The 19,748-nt window shown below is 41.2% G+C and overlaps 1 protein-coding gene across 2 annotated transcripts in view; it reads right to left on the bottom strand.

Annotated features, from left to right (window-relative positions):
• The window catches only part of LOC111607616 (partitioning defective 3 homolog B-like), a 149,354-nt gene that overhangs the window by 62,068 nt on the left and 67,538 nt on the right, over positions 1 to 19,748 (bottom strand). For both annotated transcript variants that reach the window (XM_023329599.1, XM_023329600.1), the window contains 6 exons: positions 17,774 to 17,935; positions 16,266 to 16,346; positions 11,589 to 11,700; positions 10,618 to 10,750; positions 9,251 to 9,351; positions 6,789 to 6,833 (listed from right to left, as the gene is read on the bottom strand). In XM_023329599.1, the coding sequence (XP_023185367.1) occupies positions 6,789 to 6,833; positions 9,251 to 9,351; positions 10,618 to 10,750; positions 11,589 to 11,700; positions 16,266 to 16,346; positions 17,774 to 17,935 (634 nt within the window). The remainder of the gene's footprint in view (positions 1 to 6,788; positions 6,834 to 9,250; positions 9,352 to 10,617; positions 10,751 to 11,588; positions 11,701 to 16,265; positions 16,347 to 17,773; positions 17,936 to 19,748) is intronic.

Below are 19,748 nucleotides of genomic sequence, written 5' to 3' on the forward strand. Positions count from 1 at the left end.
CTGTACAGAACGGGAGCAGCTTTTTTTGCTCTCTTCAATAGGAAAGACTTCTTTGGATCATGGCACTCACTTTTAAAGCCTTTTTTGTCGTTTTAGATGCTTCTAAATCTTCGAAGTCGAGCCAAAAAAGGGGGGGAAGTGAAACTGAAGCGGCGATGGAGTCAAAGAAGGAGGCAAAGTAAGCGAAGCGTTGCTGCCTTTTAAGTCCCAAATTGACTTTCTGAGAGGAAGTGGGATTTATGGGGAATAAGGGGTTATAAATAGAGAGGCGGGAGCGCTCAGGAATAAAACGCTCAATTTGAGAGACAGGATTTGTGTCACAAATGTAATTACGGCTGTCCAGCTCACAGCCTGATAGAATTAAGCTCCTTGCCAGTGCACTGCGCCACTATAAGGGGAAGCTGTGTGTGTCTGAGCATGTGGGCGGGTGTGTATTTATTACCAAAATGTGAGAATTTTCATCCAAGTCAGTGGGTTGGGGGGCAAAATATTCACAACACTGCTTCTATGAGATAGTGGTGTGTGTCCTTGACCGCCTTAGATGAAATAGAAGAAATATGAGAGCAATTCACTTTCGCTGGAGCGTGTTTGCGCGGCACTCATTCCATGCATGTCAGGCGGCTGCGGCTGGAGGTAAATGAATAATGAGGGTTTAATAGGACGGATGGGACGAGAGGAGAGAGAGGTGGCTATCACCGCCAGCTCGATCCAATGGAGGGTGAAATCGGCGTTTATCACATATCGCCGCCCGCCGTGCCAGCAGATGCTCTCTCGGATCTGTTCGCATCACGTCTGCCTGATTGCCGCCGGTTCAAGCGGGTGCACATATCAGACAAACAACTTAACAGCCAAATCATAACCAAAAAACCCCAAAAAACGAGAAAAGAAGTCGGGCTGATGGGCGTTGCCCTTCACCTTCCTCTTTCTCTCTCTGCATCGATGAAGTCTCCAACTAAACTACTCTGGGATTTGGAGTTGTATTTTATGTATTATTTAAACTTTTAAGTTGCTAATCACCTACTTGTGTTGTAAAAACAATACCTTGTTTCTACAGTTATACATCATAGCAACTATCTGAAAGTTAAAAAAAATGTTTCCAGTCTTTGCTGACAAGAAGGACAGCAAGTGTGGTCTCTAGCTGCTTTACATGTGATTTGCATTTGTTCAGAGTAACAAGACATTATTTCAGCCGCTGTTGCTTTTTATTCATCATTGACCTTTGACATCAACCACATTACTAGAACATTACTAGCTTGCACCAACAACCATTTGCAGTCTGAAGCTCAGTTTAAACATCATCTTTCATCACGTTTAGCTGCCTAAATGTAAAAAAAAATAGCTGATTCTCCAGCAGTTGAACGATCCTGATTAATAAAGTGGCCAGTGAGAATATACAGTACGTAATATTTTTAGTTGAATGCCCAATTCACGACCTTACATTGTCTCCACTACTAGATGTTCTCTTGGGATTAGCAGCTAGCTTTCTGGAAGAACTTTTGAAACAACCTTACAGTATATCACAATAAAAGCAATCGCAACAACCTATAGTAAAAATAGGTTAAAAAAAAAGCTACTCAGCTCGCAGTCTGTAAACCCACACAAGCGAACGTCCACCTGAACATATTCCCAACTCGCACGCATCACATAGTGATAGGTGTGACTTCTCTGGAGGTTGGATGCTGTCATGCTTGTATTAGCAGACAGAAGTGAAGTCTTTGCCTAGAGTGTAGCCGCAGGGTCTTTCTTCACTGAGAGGGACTGAAAGGACTAATGCAACACCATCATGCTGCTTTGTTCAAGAAAAATATCCTCTTTTAAAAGAGACTGACACACCTGTAGAACAATATATGCTGGTACAACTTCCTCTGAAGTCATGAACCACTCAGGTCCAACTGGTGGTAATAAGATGTCTAGGTAGGAATATAAAAAGGGACATCCTGGTTTATTTCTAAAGTACAACAAAGGACATTAAAAAAATCCTCTGTACTAAATAAGCTCCTAAAAGGAGGTACCAAAATACACACAAAAAAAACATTGCGCTTCATAAAACAGGTGGCATCATGAGGAAAGAACATTATCCTCCAGCCAAGAACTGAACAGAGGTGTCTTCCAGATGGACAATGACCTTAAAGACAGAGTCAAAGTGATTACAAAGTGGTTCAAGAACAAAAAAAGGTCAACATTTTAGAGCTAACATTACAAAGTTCTGATCGAGACAATTTGGCGGCACAACTAAAAAGTTGTGTGCGAGCGAGATGGCCTATAAACCCTCCTAAGTTCTGTTAAAACAAATGAACCAAAACTCCAGCAAACTATTCTAAGATGTAGAAGGAAACAACCTGTTTGAGCCAATTTGTTCAGTTCAAAAAGAAAATTCTACCACATAAGAAAATGTATGAAAATATTTAAATTAGAAGATAATAACCTGCCTAAAAACTCCCTACTATCCAAATAGAAACTAGTCTTTAAATTTTCTTCTTTGACCAAATTATTTGGTAAAAAAAAAAAAAACAAGGTAAAGATAATAATAATAATAATCTTGAAATCATGCCTGAATTAAATAACTAAATACAATTGTCATGGTTCTTCAAGTACTATTAAAACACTCTTATATCAAGTTAGAGCCAAGAAATATACACAGACTTCCTTCCCAGAGTCCCAACAGCATTTTAATACACATTTCTGATGGATTACAATGGCTGTGTAGAAAACCACAGAAAGGTTGCCACAGTTACAAAGAAAAGCATCCCCTCCATTAAAACTAGGGGAGGTTGCTGAGTGTGTTACAGGGGCTTCACACCAGATTACCTACAGGAGGCTGCATCCAACAATAGGGGCTGTAGCTCTTTAAAATAGATGCAGGAAGCCGGCACATGTCCCTAGCATGCTTACAGAAGCACACACACTTTTCAATCTCACACCTAATCTCAAGTTCAGCCAATAAAACGTGAAGTCGATGTTCAGGAAAGCGGTGAAACACGCAACATACTGATAAAAACCCCTGCAAACAAATGCGTGGTTCAAGTGTTTATTTCATTTCCAACCTAATAAACGGTTTATTTTAAATAAAATTGTCCACACATAAAGAATTATGTATGGATGTATTTTTTGGACTTTCAAAAAAATAAGGTCATAAAACATGAAGGCACACATTCAAACAAGCAAACTGCTCCTACAAGGGACTATTTTTAAACATATTACGCCTAAATTGATCATGCTATTATATATAAAAGCGTTTTTATCACTTTGACTGACAGTAAGAAAAATCCAAGATATCACCTGCCATATCTCTTAAATGTTGAGGCGCAGCAAATCTCATCTAATCACCCGACAAACCCGGCTTCAAATCAAATTGCTTTATACAGCCGTACAGCTAGTAAAGGCAAATCTAATTCATGTTATGGCCAATCAAAACTCTCCTCCACTTAAAGGCCAGTTCAATCATTAAGCTTCCTACCGTCACTCTGTGAATGCACTCAGCTACATCAGAGGCAGATGCAGGAGCTGGATGTAGGCGAGCTCCGGCAGTAATTGTGTTTAGCTGTTTAGATGTACGAGGGAATGTGAACATATGGGCTGTATGTATTCAGCTTCGACCCAGATGAATAGCTCTAATAACTGGAGGGGACTTTAAAGGCCATTTCATAATTACTGCGTACCTTTGGTGGGTTTTACGGCATGGTTGAGGGGTGGGCTGAAGTATGCAGAGGGTGGCATGTGCCATTTGTTGATGCTTGGCGGAAAATACATGGTGCACAAAGGAGAAGTGAAGTGTGCAGCACAGATTAATGCAATGGGGTTTTCTATGAAATTGCAGGAGCCAACATGGACTACATCAAAACACTGTAACAGGAAAAGCTACAATTATTTAGGCAAAGGACTTAATAACCAGTGAAGATTTCTCTACCTGTGAGAAATCTTCACTGGTAAATTTCTGACAGTTGAATTCAAGCAATATTGATATTGCTTGAAAGTTACAATAAAGGTGGACAAAACAATGTTTGGACAAAGTGCTGGATGTCTGCATCAATAGATGGACCAAACGAATGGAAGGACAGACTTATAAACAGAGGGGACGGGCAAATTGACTGATGGATGGACAAACAGAGGGACAGATGGACCAGTAGATGGACAAACAAACGGGTGAAGGGGTGGATGGACATCTGCACCAATGGACAGGACAAAAACAAATCTTTAAAAGTTCCATCTTGATTTAAAGATGGAACTTTAAATCAACACAACCACATGAGAGGCAAAGACGGGACATGACAGCAGGTAAATAGTAAATATTCTAATTGGTGATCACAGAATCAGAGCTAAGATTTTGCTGAATTCTTACTTGATCCAGAAACAGAACAATATTACCTTATGTTTCTGCTGTCTATTCATTGGATTTTTGTTTTAAAAAATACAGGAAAACACACAGAACTGCAGAAACAACCAGCATGCATGAGGCTGTGTGCAAATCGGGAGCATCAGTGGGCGAGGAGGTGGGCGTTTCAGATGGAAGAGCCCCAGGTGTGTTGTAAGAGGGCTAGCTTGCTGCCTGCTGAGACGTTAGATCCAAAGGAAGAGAACCGGAGGGGAGAACGAAGGAAGAGCTGTTCACAGGGCTCACTACACACACACACATAAAAATGTTGGGAAATGCTGCGCTGGGTATGACTCGGTGGAGGAAACTCCCAGACTGGAGCATGTTCGCCATAATCACATAAGACTGGAACAGATACCTCTGCAACAGAGCAGGGAGGAAGATGGAGGGGGTTCTCGGGTTTTGGGGGGCGGGGTCCTAAAAAAAGAATCAGTGTGCCTGGAGAAAAGGAACCAAAGCGAGAATAAAGAGAATTGGATGTAGAACAGAGAGGAAGATAAAACGGGAGACAGATGAATGGTGTTTGGGGATTGAGACGGAGGGAAACCAGTGGGAAGATGTGAAAAAACACTGAAAGCAGAGAGAGAGAAATTAAGCTCAAAGCTCTATTGACGACAGCTGAAGAAAGCGATGGAGAGAACGGTAAAATGAGAGGAAAGAGAGGGAGAGTTGGAGGAGTGAAGCGCACCTCAGAGCAGGTTGAGTCCAAGAGGAGAAAAAAGGTTTTAGCCAGATTAAAGGAGCCAGGCGGGCCTCTTAAGACCAGCCGCCTAATGAAATATGTCAAAGCCCATAAAGAAACACTGGGGCCATTTAGGAAGGCGGGCGGTGGCGGCTGCGTCGGGCGGGGCGCGGCGCACCAAGCCTGGCAAATATGCTGCATCGGCAAAAAATGAAAACCATAGCAAGAGTCTGTCAATACGCATTAGCAAGACGTCGACTGGAGAGGAGATGAAGAAAGGAAGAAATGGATCACTTTCTTTATCATGGACCTTCAGCTATGCTGGGATAATCATAACAAAGAGAAGAGAGAGAGAGAGATGGTAGGAGGAGTGGGAGCCACTTGTGGGAATGCTGAGTATAGAGAAATCCAGGTCGGCATGGGGCCATTTCCTACAGGAACTTTAATGATCGACTACTGAGAGACAAGACAGAAGAGGACCGATCCATCCATTTATCCATCCACTCATTTGTTCGTCAATCCATTTGTGGATAAATCCATGTCTCAGTGTCCATTTTTCCTCCACCAATTCCTGTAGTAAGTTAAACAGCTCATATTAAATTAGAATATCACCAAAAAGATGACCTTGTTTAATAATTTATTGTTATTTTTAACCATAAAATGTATCTTATGGTGTAAACAATCATTAGAAATGAAAAAAAGCCTTGTTTTTCTGAGAATGATGTATCAATAGAAGGTTTAGTGGAAGGAAAACATGTTGCATAAGTGTCGGGGTGTCACAATAAATGAATAAAAGCCCACAGAGCCAAGAATACAGTTGAGTTGAAGCAATGTGGACTTCATTAGCACCTCAGCTGATCATCTCCATGCTACGCTGCACTGATGCAGTAATTCATGCAAAATGAAATCCAACTAAATGGTGATATAACACACAGTACATTACCAACATTTCTGTAATAAAAGCTCACTTTTTAAATTAGCCTTGTATGACATTCTACAATATATGATATTGTGTTTTATTTTTATTTTCTGTAAGCCAAGAAATCAACTGAAAAATATGTAAAAATATTTATCAGCATGTGAATTTCACTTTTATGAAACAAATTACTGAAATAAATCATCTTAACAGTTTTAAGTGTTGCTTTACAGATAATGTTGCTTTTATCTCATTCAGTTTAAGCATCAATGCATTGGAGATGTTTTTTAAAATGTCTGTTTTGTTATTTTTAGGATCTATTTAAAAAAATCAACAAGTGCTCTCCACCCTGCTTGGTGCTACTTTTATCCAATTTCTGAATTTTGCTCTCTTCAGAGCTCAAGTCAGTGTGTTGCCACGCCGACGTCTTGCTTGAGCTTTTCTGTTCCTGCAGTCAGACATGTGAAGGGACTATTAGCGAATAAAACATGGGCTGCACTTTGATCCGCCACTCTTCACTCTGAGCAGCGCTTTTGTGCTGGTTTACCTTAAAGTAGACACTTCTCAAATAAAAATAAGGCAGAACCGAGTGCGAACAAATAACTGCAGCCGAAGCAATTGTGATGTAACACGGCCGCTGTCAGCTGGGCGAGGATGGAACGCTGTGGGCTTCCTGACCCGGACGGCTGGAAAGCAGCAAGAGCTCGCACACTAAGTGCTTCACAATTCAACTGTGTCAGCTGGAGCAGCGGCGGAGGGAGGAGAGAGCCACAAGAAAGAGGAAGAATAAAGGGAATGTTTGTTTAGAAACCACTCACCGTTTCTCTGCCCCACCAGCGATCTAACGTTGCTCTCGTCGGCCACTAGGACAAAAAGAAAACACACCTTTATAATACAGGGAATATATTCTGCAACACAAAGCGGCACTCGGGCCGTTCCTGGGCTTTGTGTCTCTCCACAATTGGCTTTTACTGGTTCATAATGCTGGAAATGAATCCCTGCATAACTCGGCGCACGAGCGACGGCGCACGCTGCGAAGAGGAAATGAAAAAGAAGCAAAATATACGAAAAGCAAGGAGGAAAAACGAGAGCAGATAAAGATGAGACAATGAGAGAAATGATAAAAAGGGAGACAGAAAAAGGAGCCGTCGCTCCCACCTGCAACAAGGCTTAGGTGGGCCCTGGGATACGATAATAGGTTTTCATTAGGCAGCTATTTCTCTTAAATAATTCTTTTCATTTTTTATGAAGGCCAATTTTCCCAGCGGACAGATGAGGGAGGCGGGAGGGATGGGAGGAGGACAATATTAGAGAGATGGAGAAATGAGAGCAGTAGAGATTTGGTGGGACCCAAACAAAACAACAGAACAGAGGAAATTTAAAACACCTGTGTGATGCAAGACAACAACAACAAAAAAAAAGAATTTCCTGTGTGCTGTGAGTATCAGATAAAATAAAATTAAATAGTTTCAAAGTTTTGGAGAGGAAAAAAGTCTTCCAGGCTGCATGACCCTGTCAGATAATAAAACAAACTTCATTTTCTGAGGAGAAGATAAAAGTCTGCATGGCCAGCAGCCAACTTGGGTCCTCCTGCTGTAGTGGGAGGGTACAATATAAAATCCCTCCTTTAACCTCCAGTCAGCTGCTTTATATTAAACAGAATAGTCAAACTGGATTACGCTGGTGTTTCTGCATTAAGGGATGTAGGTAGAAATAAATCATAAACTCTGCTTAGAGCAGATTCCCTCATCTTTCTTTCAGGCAAACAATGTGTGTCAACCATTTAGACCGCGATTCTAACATGTAGATTTTAGTCAACTGAATGATTTTAAAACAAAAGAGTTTTTTTCATAATATTGACCAACTAAAACTAAAAGCAAGTGAGTTTCATTCAATAGCTTCTCAAGATAAAATCATGAGTCATTGCTCTTTCTGTGCACTTCAAACGTCCTATAGCGAATCCAGAAAGCATTTTCCTAAAGCTTTATGGGGCTAAAATGCATTATGAGGGAATAAAAAAGACGAGTTTTCCATTAGATGTTCTTTAAAAGTTATGTTTTACCTTTTACAATTATGAGCTAAAGACTCTACTCAGTGCAGAGGAAAGAGCTAAGCTTTACTGGATCCAATCTGTGGTGTTTAGCACAGAGAGTTGGAGTCAGCAAAGCCTCTGAGTCAACAGTCGTCGTCGCCGAGGCATCCAGGGTCAATAAAAGCTGCTCACCTCCTCGTGTCAAGTGGTGTTTAATAAAAAAGCTAACCTGCTGCACGGCACGACTGGAGCTCAGATACACGCAACCGTAAGGACTGACATGTGGGAACCTCTTCTGAGGAGAAAAACGCATTTGTCTCCTTAAATAAAACCTGTCCAAGCAGGGTCAGCGACGCCTGTACACACACATGCACACGCACACAAAGCCCAGCTAACCACTTTTTTTCATCTCCGAGTACTTTAGAAAAGAAAAAGATGAATAGAAGGGAACTGATAACAGAAAAAAAGGGATTGAAATGGAGGACGGCCAGAGATGGAGATAGAAGCCGTAGAGGGGTGACGGATAGTGGAGTGGGTCCTCAGTGGGATAAAGCGGAGCGTGTGCGAGCGTGTGTGTTTGTGTGCAGACCACCCTTGTCCATAATGAAAGCCAATCAGCTTGGGTGGCAGAGGGGTGTGCTGCAGGAAGAAAGCCAATCCACTGAACCTAATGAACCGGGATTGGAAATCAGACCGAGGCAGAGAAGAAAGAAATAGATAGGGGAGAGCGAGAGAAATGAAGTCATCTGCTGAAAGAAAAGGAGAGATAAACAGAGATGAAGAGGGAGGCAAAACAAAAAAATATCAGAGAGCAGGAATAAAGAAAAACAAGAAATGTGAAAGAGAAGAAAACAAAGATGGAGGATAAATGACAGTAGGAGAAACGGAAGGGTCAGCTTGGGTTAATACAAGGAAATCAGCGGTGTCATTCTCAACTTCCACACACACACGCTGCAAAAATGATTAGAAACCTCGTCCGGTTCATTCACAGGCGACACACACATTACTTTGAGCACACATGCTCTCCCAGTTTTGTCAGAAAGCCTCCCGGGCTTAAGAGTTCAGGAGGTCAAATCCCCGCCAGGCTGGGGGATAATGGGAGCAGAGCACATATCACAACAAAGCAATGTGCTGATAAGAAGCATGTGATCGCCATTTGGAGTCCGGCTCGAAGATGAAACCAGTATGTCTGGCTGGGTCGTGATGAGCGGAGGCAACAGTATCAGTGGGAAGTGATGGGGAGCTCACCCAGGTCCATGCTCTTGGAGGTTCTGTTGCGAGGAACGTTGTCCTTTTCCTTGATGAACTGGCTGCTTGGGTAGAACGCTGCGGGCATGCTGGGCTCCTCTCTGCAAAACCAGTCACAGCATCCCATTAGTTCACTGCTCAATTCTGATTTTTTTATTTGTCGTTCATACTACTAAATAACCCCAAACGTAATCAGACTTTTGTGTGAACGCTTTGTGTAGAAGAAGAACGTTGATGTCACACAGCAGCGCTCCGTTTGCGGAAGTGATGATGGATGGAGCCGTTAATGGATTGACTTTAAAGTTTATTCAGCAGCGGTAGCCGACGGTATCGTCACAAGATCAGGACAAGACGTAGGACGCTGATAAACAAGGAAAGAAAAAAAAAAGCACAACTAACAACACCCTTTTGTGGAGCATTGACTTCTCTGTTTCTAGTCAGAGCCGATTGTGGTGTGATGCGCTTCAGTGACAGACTTCATTCATAAGTTCATAATTATAATTTTCAGCCATTGTTTACGTCTGGTCTGGCTTCTGCCGGCGCAGAATTATGATGCATGTCTCTCATCAATGACATAAAAGCCAGATAAAACGCGACAAGAGCACCCAGACTGAAAACAATCGGATAATATGATCTATACCACATCTAAAAGTGGCTCAGAATGTATTTTTTGGGGGGTGAAAAGATCAGAATTGGGCCGTGAAAAAGCCGGATATAGGTCGCATATGGGTAAAAGAAGCAGATTTGGGTCACTTTCCCCTGCTGTGTGAACATAGCCCAATTCAGAAAGAACAAATGATTGCACTGCTGAAATCCAGTTTTAACTTCTGGTGTCACCAACCACACAAACACTTAAAAAAATTGAATTGTCGCAAAAACAAAATTGAGCATCATGACCTGCTGTATGAATGCAGCCTTCGACAACAACTAGGATACTTTTACGTTGTTTTTTTTCTTCCAACTCAAGACATATTCCTGCTTCTACGTATGTAACACATATAAATAGCTATCAATATTTAACTTTATGACTCTTCCAAAGAACACAAGAGAAAAAATCATCTGCCTGCACATTAAGTCATGATAGAATCATGTATTTATGCTGACCTTAATACTGTAATAGTTGGAATAATGACATACGATTTGTTGTTGATGCAGATTGGTGTGTACACATTTTTTTTTATCAACAGTTTGACAGTTTTGCAGAATCAGATGTTAGTTTTCAGTTCTTTAGCGAAATTTTTTAAGTGAAAATTAAAATATTTCGTCAAAAATTTCCTGCAGGATGGATGAGATGTTCTTGAAATTTGTGAAACTCCGAGTTCCAGACTAGAAGCCGTGTGTTTCCCCATGTGAAATGAGGAGGCTACCTGTGGTAGGGTGGAGGTAGCGACAGGTCTCTGCTCATCTCCTCCACAGAACCAGGGGAGGGCGGCGGGGGGAAGCCTTGCTCGTCATCGTCGATGCTGTAGTGAGCGTAGTTGCCGTTGGCGGCGGTTGGAGCTGAAAACAAAACATCAGGATGCAAATCAAAGCTGTTGTCTGAGCAAACCAAAAAAAGCTGTTAACTGTTTATTTTGTGTACTTTTCATCTATTTTTGGCATTTCTCTTTATTGCTTTCCTGCTATATCAAAGGTAAAGCTGCTTGAATTACCTCTAACATCAGGCTGGAAGGCAATAAAAGCTTAATGCGCACTCAATTGTTGCTTCTACCGTTACATATTGTATAGACCATTATGTTCACCTTTATCGCATAATGAAAGAGCTTTGCATTAAAGGAAAATAAAAGCTCCCATGTACTCCTGAAGCACACATGCAATAACCCTGTAAGCCTTTTCCCTGCTCTAATGCTTCAGTGTGCAGAAGAGAAAGAGGAAAAGAACGAATTCAAACCAGTTTGTTAGTCCTTGTTTTTTTTCCTTTCTTATTAACACAACAGCATTCATGCTGCATAATACCCTTTATGCAAATCTGGCCCACTTAGGAGCCGTTTCATCGGGGTAATGATTCCAAGGTCAGATCTTTTGCACATGAAAAGGGAGCATCAGAAAAACATAGTTAATGACTTCCTTTCTTTCTCCTGCTATAAATATGCAAGCATGGGTCTAAAAAGAGATGCAGAGAAGGAGCTCAGAGAAGTAAAATAAATGCAGAGGACGGCAACAGCGGTGAACAGCTTCGGAGAGTTTAGGACGGGCGCACGCACATGTCCCGGAAGCGGGCCAACACACACAGACAAACAGCGTGAGTACACTCCCAGCAGCAGATAACGGGAGCACACAAACACGCCGAGTGTTGACGGTTCAGGCGGACAAACAGAGCGCGCCGCTGTGCGCTCACCGCTGCGAGAGTCGTCGTATCCGTGGCCGATGGTCTTAGCTGGCGTGTGACCGCCGCCGTTGATGGCGGACTCCGGGTTGGCGGTTCTGGTGGGACCGGAGGGACTCGGCTCCTGTCAACAAAAGAACAGAACGGCTCTAAAACTGTGTCGCATGAAAAATTGATGATGAGTCGGCATCCAGGAGTAGATTCAAAGCGAGTTCAGATCATACCCACAGGACTGGATGATAGGCTTTTATATTCAAAATGGGAAAATAACCGTTTTTTTGCAACAGTTGTGACTTTTTGCAAAAAATCTTCAGCGACTTGAGCAGAACTCTGATTATTGGACCAGAAACTGTAGAGTTTACGTCTATTTAACGATCTGCTGGCACTCGGCTTCAAAACAAATTCTGGTCATTTTCAGCTGTGTTGAATTTAAATAGAATCAGTATGGTGGCAGCATCATGGAGCGGCACTGTTTCACTGCTAAGGAGGACTAATTTGAATTATTTCACATTATTTTGAAGATAGTTGCAAATTGGATGATTTCAAGACAATGAATCCAAACGAAAATCAAAACTGACTTTAGAATGAATAAAAACCTACTGAAACGGACAGTGATTTAAAATTTTGTTTTTCATCTACGATCTCTGCTGTTCATGTGACAAACGAGTGCAATCAAGATGAAAATAAGTTGTGCGAAAATAATCCAATTGTCCAAACAAAAATTTATGCTCCATTTAAAAAAAAAAAAACCACACACACACAAAAGAAATCACATAACAGTCAAGCTGCTATTGATGCAGGAACAGTCGCTGTAAATTCTCAAATCTAAATATGACATTTCTTTTAATGTTTGAATTCAAATATCCACAAAATGTAAAAAAAAAAAAAAAGAACAACTCCTGAGAGCGTTGACAGGCATATTATCAAACAGCCACCAAGCTCTACAAAGGACCCCCCTGCTCACAGACTGAGGTAGCTGAAGGGAATCAGTGCTGCTGGAAGATGAAAGCAGATTTTTCTGGTCAAATAGACGGGAAAATACACAGACCCCCACCAACCTCTTGCACACACTTATTTAAACGTAAACCTAAGAAACGCTGCCGAGTAAGGGAAGACGTTCTAGTAGCTTCCAGGTATCAAACCAGCGGGTGGGGGAGCGTCTGCAGTGTCATGCTGTCCCTGGGGTTTCATTAGCGGCACGAACATCTTAATATACCATCATATCACTCCGCTGTCAATCACTCTGGCTTCATATGTGAGCAGGAAGCATTTACACACCAACTTCTGACAGTCCTCCTGCATCTGTCAGCGACATAAATCCTATGATAGCCCCCACGGCCCCTCCCATCCCCGCAGCTATCCCTCCATCTTCCCATCCATCCCTCAGTCGGAGGCCTTTGAAGCAGAGTGGCAGACAGCCAGTCAGATATCTTAATCCCATAACAATAAGGCGGGAGAGAGGGGGGTGGTAGCATTAAAGAGGTTTATGTTGGAGGTAGAGAAAGATGTCTTGATGTTTCTTTATCTGTCAAAAAATTTGAGCTCTCCTATTTCTAAATGAGACGAATAAATGCATAGCGATAAGCATTCATCGCATTTTCTCATGACGCAAGCATTGATGTGTTTTATTGGGTTTTTATGAGGCAGGCCACAGAAAAAAATAAAAAATGGTGAAGCGGAAAGAAAATCCGATGCCATTTTAATTTTTCTTTGCAAATAAAAAAAACTGAATGTCAGTCTGCGAATTTGTATTGTGACCCCTTTAAGCTTAATCCTTTAAAAAATACATAAATAAATACAAAATCTATTTATTTTTAGTTCCATTTAGAGTTAGGCAGGAACTTTGACTAGGCTGTTGTAATGCTAGAACACACAAGAAGAAGAGGAGCCTCACCTCCAGTCCCAAGTCCTTTGCAACTTCTGAATTATTCCCTACAGCATGATGCTGCCACCACCATGCTTCACTGTGCAGAGCAGTGTTTAATATCTGCAACACACCTTTATGATGCAAATCTATTATGCTGTTTATACTGGATTTTTTTTGGGATATTGAAGTAACATGAGCAAGAATTTTCAGGTTTTCAATAACAAAAAAAGTCTGAAAATTGTGACATTTATCTATCCAAATCCGGCTGCACAATTCTTTGTGTTGCTCTATCTAATTAAATCCCAATAAAATTCAAAAAGGGTTGAATTTTTCATGTACACAATGAAAAAATGTGAGAAAAGTTCAGGAATAAAAAAAATAAAAATGCTGTTTGTTCTTTTTCTTTTTAAAACGTTTTGCAAATTATACATTTCCCTTCACTTTATCATGCATCAATTTGTGTTGCTCTAACAAATAGTCAGAAATAAAAACATTAAAGCACGTTCTTGTCTTTTGCAAGACACTGGGTGCCTAAAGGAAGATTTAGATGTTTCTGCTCCAGACAATCGAGGGGGTTTTCATCAAACGCTCCTATAAAGCCATGCAGATCCGAGCTGAACCTTGAACTGTGCTTGAGAGCATTTATCCACCGGCTTGAATGACTAACAAAGACACAAACACAAGCCACAGATGAGATGTAAGCGCTAAAGTGGGGCAGGTCGACCCCAGTCGGCCCAGGAGCCCTCTCATCTCACTACTGGCTTCCACACGTTATTACCGAGCATCTGCTTTAGCTGCCGTGACGCTTCCTTTTAAGCTTTTGAAATAATCATTCAGGGTTCAGCGCAGAGTTCAGCGGAGAGGCGGAACCGTTTTCTCCCGTTTGTCATGACGGCTTGACCTGATCGGGCGGAGCGAGCAGGTCTTCGACGTCCTCTCAGGCAGGTGATGTCAACGGTGATCAGTGTAGGATTATTTTATGAAATAAAAATTGAGAAGCTGAGATATTTCAAGTTTGTTTATGAAGTAGTAAGATAAAGTAAGAATATTTGTTAAAGGTTTAAAGTTTCTCACACTGACTTCTGTCAAGGAACTTAAAAACTTTTTGAAGGGTTTAATAATTATCTCAGGGTTGCAATTATTCAAACTGTCAATGAGCCTTTTCTTCTACCACACCTTTATCCTTCCACTCAACTTTCTATTAAAATGCTTACATATAGAACGCTGTACAGCCATTTTTTAGTGACACCTTTAATTGTTTACCCTTGTAGAGGGTGTCAATAACTGTCTTTTGCATGTTTGGGTAAGAATATGAAATGCTCAAATTTTCTTGTTCTTTCCTTTTTTAAAACTCTAAGCCAAAATAATCAAAATTAACAGAAATAAACACTTAATAGATCAGTTTGTCTACATACGAGTTTCACTTTCTGAATTGACAAAAAATAACATTTTGATTTTATTCAATGTTTTTTATATATGACCATATGAAACCACTCCTTGTTTCCCCTCAAGTCTACATTCCCCCATAAGTTAATTAGTATTTGCATCTCTAAAGTTTCAATACTTTCTGATTCGTGGTTGTAAATAGAGCTAATAACTTAATGTGTTTTGATCTCATTACATTATTAATACAGGCTGAACTCATTAATTGTTCAACTAAATCAGAAAGTCTTATAAAATATTCATCATTCACCAATGGACTTGAATATCTTTGGGTTTTCTTAGGTTAGGGTTATTTCCCAATGGGAATTTGGCATCAAGTTGTAATTAAGCAGGTGCCAAACATGACTAAGAGGGGGGGAAAACAAAAACGAGAGACTAGGGTGAGAAGATAAAGGATCAGAAAACCCAATATCATTTTACAAACAGAAAAGAGGCAGAAGGAAGCATCTGAAAACCAAACAGAAAAGCAGACAGACAGGCATGCAGGAGGCTTCAGATTGGCTTTATTTAAAGAAGAAACAAGAAGGTGAGAGGAAAGCAAAAAGATTTTTGTAAAAAAAATATGAGAAAGGTAGAAACAAGCCATACAGTCAGAAGAAAACCCAGTAAAGTGTAATTGTTAAAGCAATATGACAGAAAAGAGAAGCAGTCAGAGAAGCACCAGGCAACATCTTGTGGAGTTGGCACAGAGATCACATGATTGAAAACTAAAAAACAGAAAACTTTACATTCATATTATTCCTGAGTTCATACGAATGAAACTAATGCAAACTTAATCCAGTCCTGGAGTTTTTTTTGTAAATGTATTAATTCAGAGTCCGTCTGAGAGCTGCCTGCATGGTGACACGGTTGTGAGCATCGTTATGCGAGTGTGTGTTTCTGTTGGTGTGACTGTGGCTGCCCTTCCTGCTGTGAGAGGGCGGGGCCCCGTACATCTGTCCCGCCATTGCTCGGATGTTTTCAATGTAACTGCGGCCCTGAACGTCGTCCAGCGTGCGGCTGCGTGCGTGTCTGGACTTAACTGCGTTGCTTTGAGCGTTATCGATTCTGATGCGACCCTGTGTGTCTGCAAACACGTGGCTGCGATTCTGTTCGGACTCATCCCCTTCCCTGTTTAAGTTGCCCGGGGAGACGAACTCAAACTTATTCATCGTGTTCGACTGGTGTGCCTTCCTCCTTTCAGCATCGAAACCCTGACATGTGTCCGCATGTTTGGGCCCATACGTGTATCTGGTGTGCGTCTCCCCCGGCCGTTGTCTGCAGCGCTGCCTGTGGCTATGAGGCGGCGGCTCGGACGCTCGCCGCCTGAGCGTGGGGAGGAGGAGGGAGGAGCGGTGAGGTGGAGCAGGCTGCAGCTGGCAGAGGTCACCCACCCGTACCTGATTGCTGGAACCGGCTTTCACATTGGGTTGATGGTTGGAGTTTGTTGCTGTTCTTGTTGCAGAGTTGCCGCTACCGCCCTGGAAAAACGTAAAAATGTTAAATATGTGTAAACCTTTTTAGGTTTTCAAACTTTTCCAGCACCGCTTTGGTGACAAAAATGATATACATAAAGTAAAGAAGACAGTTTCAATTTCCTATTTTGTGATATTTGTTACTGTTATTCATAATATCTACATTCGACAACAGGGACAAGGTAAACTAAAATATAGCTAAATTGTATCCTATGAAATGTCTCTTACACACATTCTGTACTCCTGACTGGTTCGATAAAGATACAGAAAAAAATCTCCAAAAAATGTTCCTATTAAAATTTTTGCCACTTTCCAAATACAAATAATTGTGGTAATTCTAATCAACCTTAGACAAGAAAAGTTGAGTCTGATTTAACTTCAGACAGTGAGAAGATGAACATGCCTGTCTTATTATCTTTAAATATCTCGTTTCGACTATAAACAATGCTATATAAACTTAGGCTTTCAATCAAACTTTAGATTATACCTTATTACAAAACTGTTAGTTTGATTATTTAAGGCAATGTCAGCTGGGCAAGAAAGTGTCAAGATTTCCTGATGCAGTGACTGTGACGCTTTCCTCCTGCATTTTTCCCTCCACTTCACTTTCCAACAATAAAAAAACAGAAATCTGTGGACAGTCAGCATTTGAAGCAACATATTTTAAGAAACGCTAACATTTTCTGAGAAACTGAATTTTCAGTCTTCAATAGCAGATATCATCAAAATGAACAGAAATAATAAAATAACTTTCCAGGATCTAACTAATCAAATATACCAAAAAACATTCATTCATTATTTTTACCCAGAAGTATCCAGCAATGGGCAAAAGAATGACTTTTTTATTTTGAGGAAAGAAATACAGCCAGATATTTTTTTTTCTTCGGGTTGTGTAATATGTCAAATTTCTAACCAACATGTAGGACAGCTGGCTAATATCTAGGCTTTAGTTGCATTTTTTAAGTCTAAAACTATAACAAGCAACATGATTCTCAGCTTAATTATAAATATTACAAATTTTCCTGCCAAAACAGCAGTATTTACTTCTAACACGAAGTCTTTGAACAGAAGCAGCTGAGAATTTCATAATGCATAAGCAATGCTGAATGTTTCATTTAATAAAAGTCACCAGACGAAAAGTAAGAGCAGAAGATGTGGAAATTTTAACATGATGCCCCACATTTACAGAGCTTCAAAGCAGAGGGAAGTGGCAGAGGTATATCCAGCTATTATAGAGTACACTTCTTTTTAAAATTCAAACATGGCTGCATTAATTTGTCATAACACCATGATTTGTTTTAATTCACAGAACTACACAGTGAATTTCTTTGCATCCGTGTTTCTTTTTACAGAAGAATATGCTGTAAAAACAGATTTATTCAGACAGGAATACAGCAGTTTTCAGCAACACTATGAAACAATTTTAACCTCACCTGTCTGGGTGACCGGAGGACCACGAGTTGGATGGTTCCCCGCATGTTCCCTTCTGACGACATGGACCGAATTAGCGTATCCATGGCGGCGTGGTTGGAGCGCCCGAGCAGCGACTCGCCGTTTACAGCGATCAGTTGGTCGTTTACGTTTAACCGGCCGTCCTGTTGTGGAGAAATTAAATGTCTTATTAAAGCAACACCACTGCTCCGTTTATGATGTTTTTTATCGCATCTGCAGTAGAAAGATAATTGTGGCTTTTCATGCCACAGAGCAAAAGTAGCTACAATTTTGTAGCATAGTTTTATTAGCTCAACCAGATTCAAAATCTGAAAAAACAACAAATCTCTTCAGCACACTTTGCTTATCAATTGGTTAATCCAAAAAATTTATAAAGTAGATAAACATATTAAAAATACCTTGAAGTATTTTAAATACTTTGTTGGGTTACTGCTACATCCCAACAAAATACCTTGAAGTTTGTGGTTATAACAGGACAAAATGTGAAAAAGTTCCAGGGTTGTGAATGCTTGTGCAATGCACTATGAGATAATATCTGCAGAATAAAAACTGCTCAAATGGGCAAAAAGAAGGAGTAAAGATTGCTACTGTTACACAGAATATAAAATAGGAGAAATGGGACAAGGCACTGATTAAGTTTTAAAAGAAGAAAGTGAAGTTAGAAACTGGAGAAAAGCTCTGAAATAAGTCTGTGTGTTTGAGAGATAGAAAAGAAAATGAAAGAAGGGTGGGTGAAGGCAAGAAAATTGTGGAGTTAGCAATCTACTGAGAGCGGGAGAGCCATGATAAATACATAGAGCAGCTAATGGAATAGCCTCTGTGGGCACTAAATCACTTCTAAGTGTTTTAAATAGCAGCCTTTTGTAGAGAGGCAACGCAGAGAGCTGCCCTGCAGGGACAGAGGGAGGAAGAGATGGAAGCAGGGAGGTAGAGGGAAAAACAGGAATAATAACGATAAAGAGCCTCCAAGACGCATTGGAGTGAGTGTGTGGAGTCATGAGCGCCGTATTATGGTCAGTGCTGACCTCTGACCCCACTCATTAACCAGGCACCGCCTTGGCTGACCTTAAACCTATACCAACGAGAACGCACACAAACATGTTGCTGCCTGTTATCAAAAACTCAAACTAGTCAGAGCTGTGCGGGTTTCTGACCGTTTCATCTGGGTTAGAGTTTAGATTTATGGCCATAGCCCGACCCAAACCCGACCCGAAATTATTGATCGCGTCTGATCAGGCTTCTGTAGCATGTTTAATCCTACAATACATCCAACACAAGGTTGGATTTTTTTAAGGCCGATCTAAACTCCACCATGTAAACTGTGGCGGCTTCAATTTGGCTCCCCAGCCTGGTCTTTAGAATGATCAGGGATGAAGTTAGAAGAAGTTTTTAATCTAATTAAGGCCTGGGGCCTGACAGTCCCAAAAACTTCCTTAATGGAAATGGGTTGGATCTCTCCATGACTCGTCTCCGTCTCCGCCCTGTTTCCTCTCAGTCTCTGTGATTGTGTCAGTCAGGCTCAGGGGAGATCCTTCGGCGCCGCAGAGATTCATCACAGCCCTTAGCTGGTTTTCATTTGCATCCATCAACACGGTGGAGGAGATGCACACACATATTTATCCGTATTGTGTTCCCACTGAGAGCCCCCGCTTATCTTTCTCTCTTTCTGCAGCTCGATGATGCTCCTTTCTTCCTTCTCTTTTTTTTTTCTCTCCCGTCTCATCCCAGAGACCTGTTTTGCAGCCAGCCGGAGATCTTTACTTTACTAGGCCGTTCTGTCTGAACGCTATCCGCCTCGGCAGCTGTCGGAAAACTACTTCTAAAGGAGCTTCTGGGAGCTGATGCCGTCTGGCTGTACTGATCCCAGACCAGCCGTTTATCTCCAACGGCACAGTCGTCTCTGTTCCCGCTTGTCGCGCGGAGCAGATCTGGGAGCAGGAGAAGTTTTGAGGCGAG

The sequence above is a fragment of the Xiphophorus maculatus genome, chromosome 24, assembly GCF_002775205.1.
Source record: "Xiphophorus maculatus strain JP 163 A chromosome 24, X_maculatus-5.0-male, whole genome shotgun sequence".
Classification (NCBI taxonomy): Eukaryota; Metazoa; Chordata; class Actinopteri; order Cyprinodontiformes; family Poeciliidae; genus Xiphophorus; species Xiphophorus maculatus.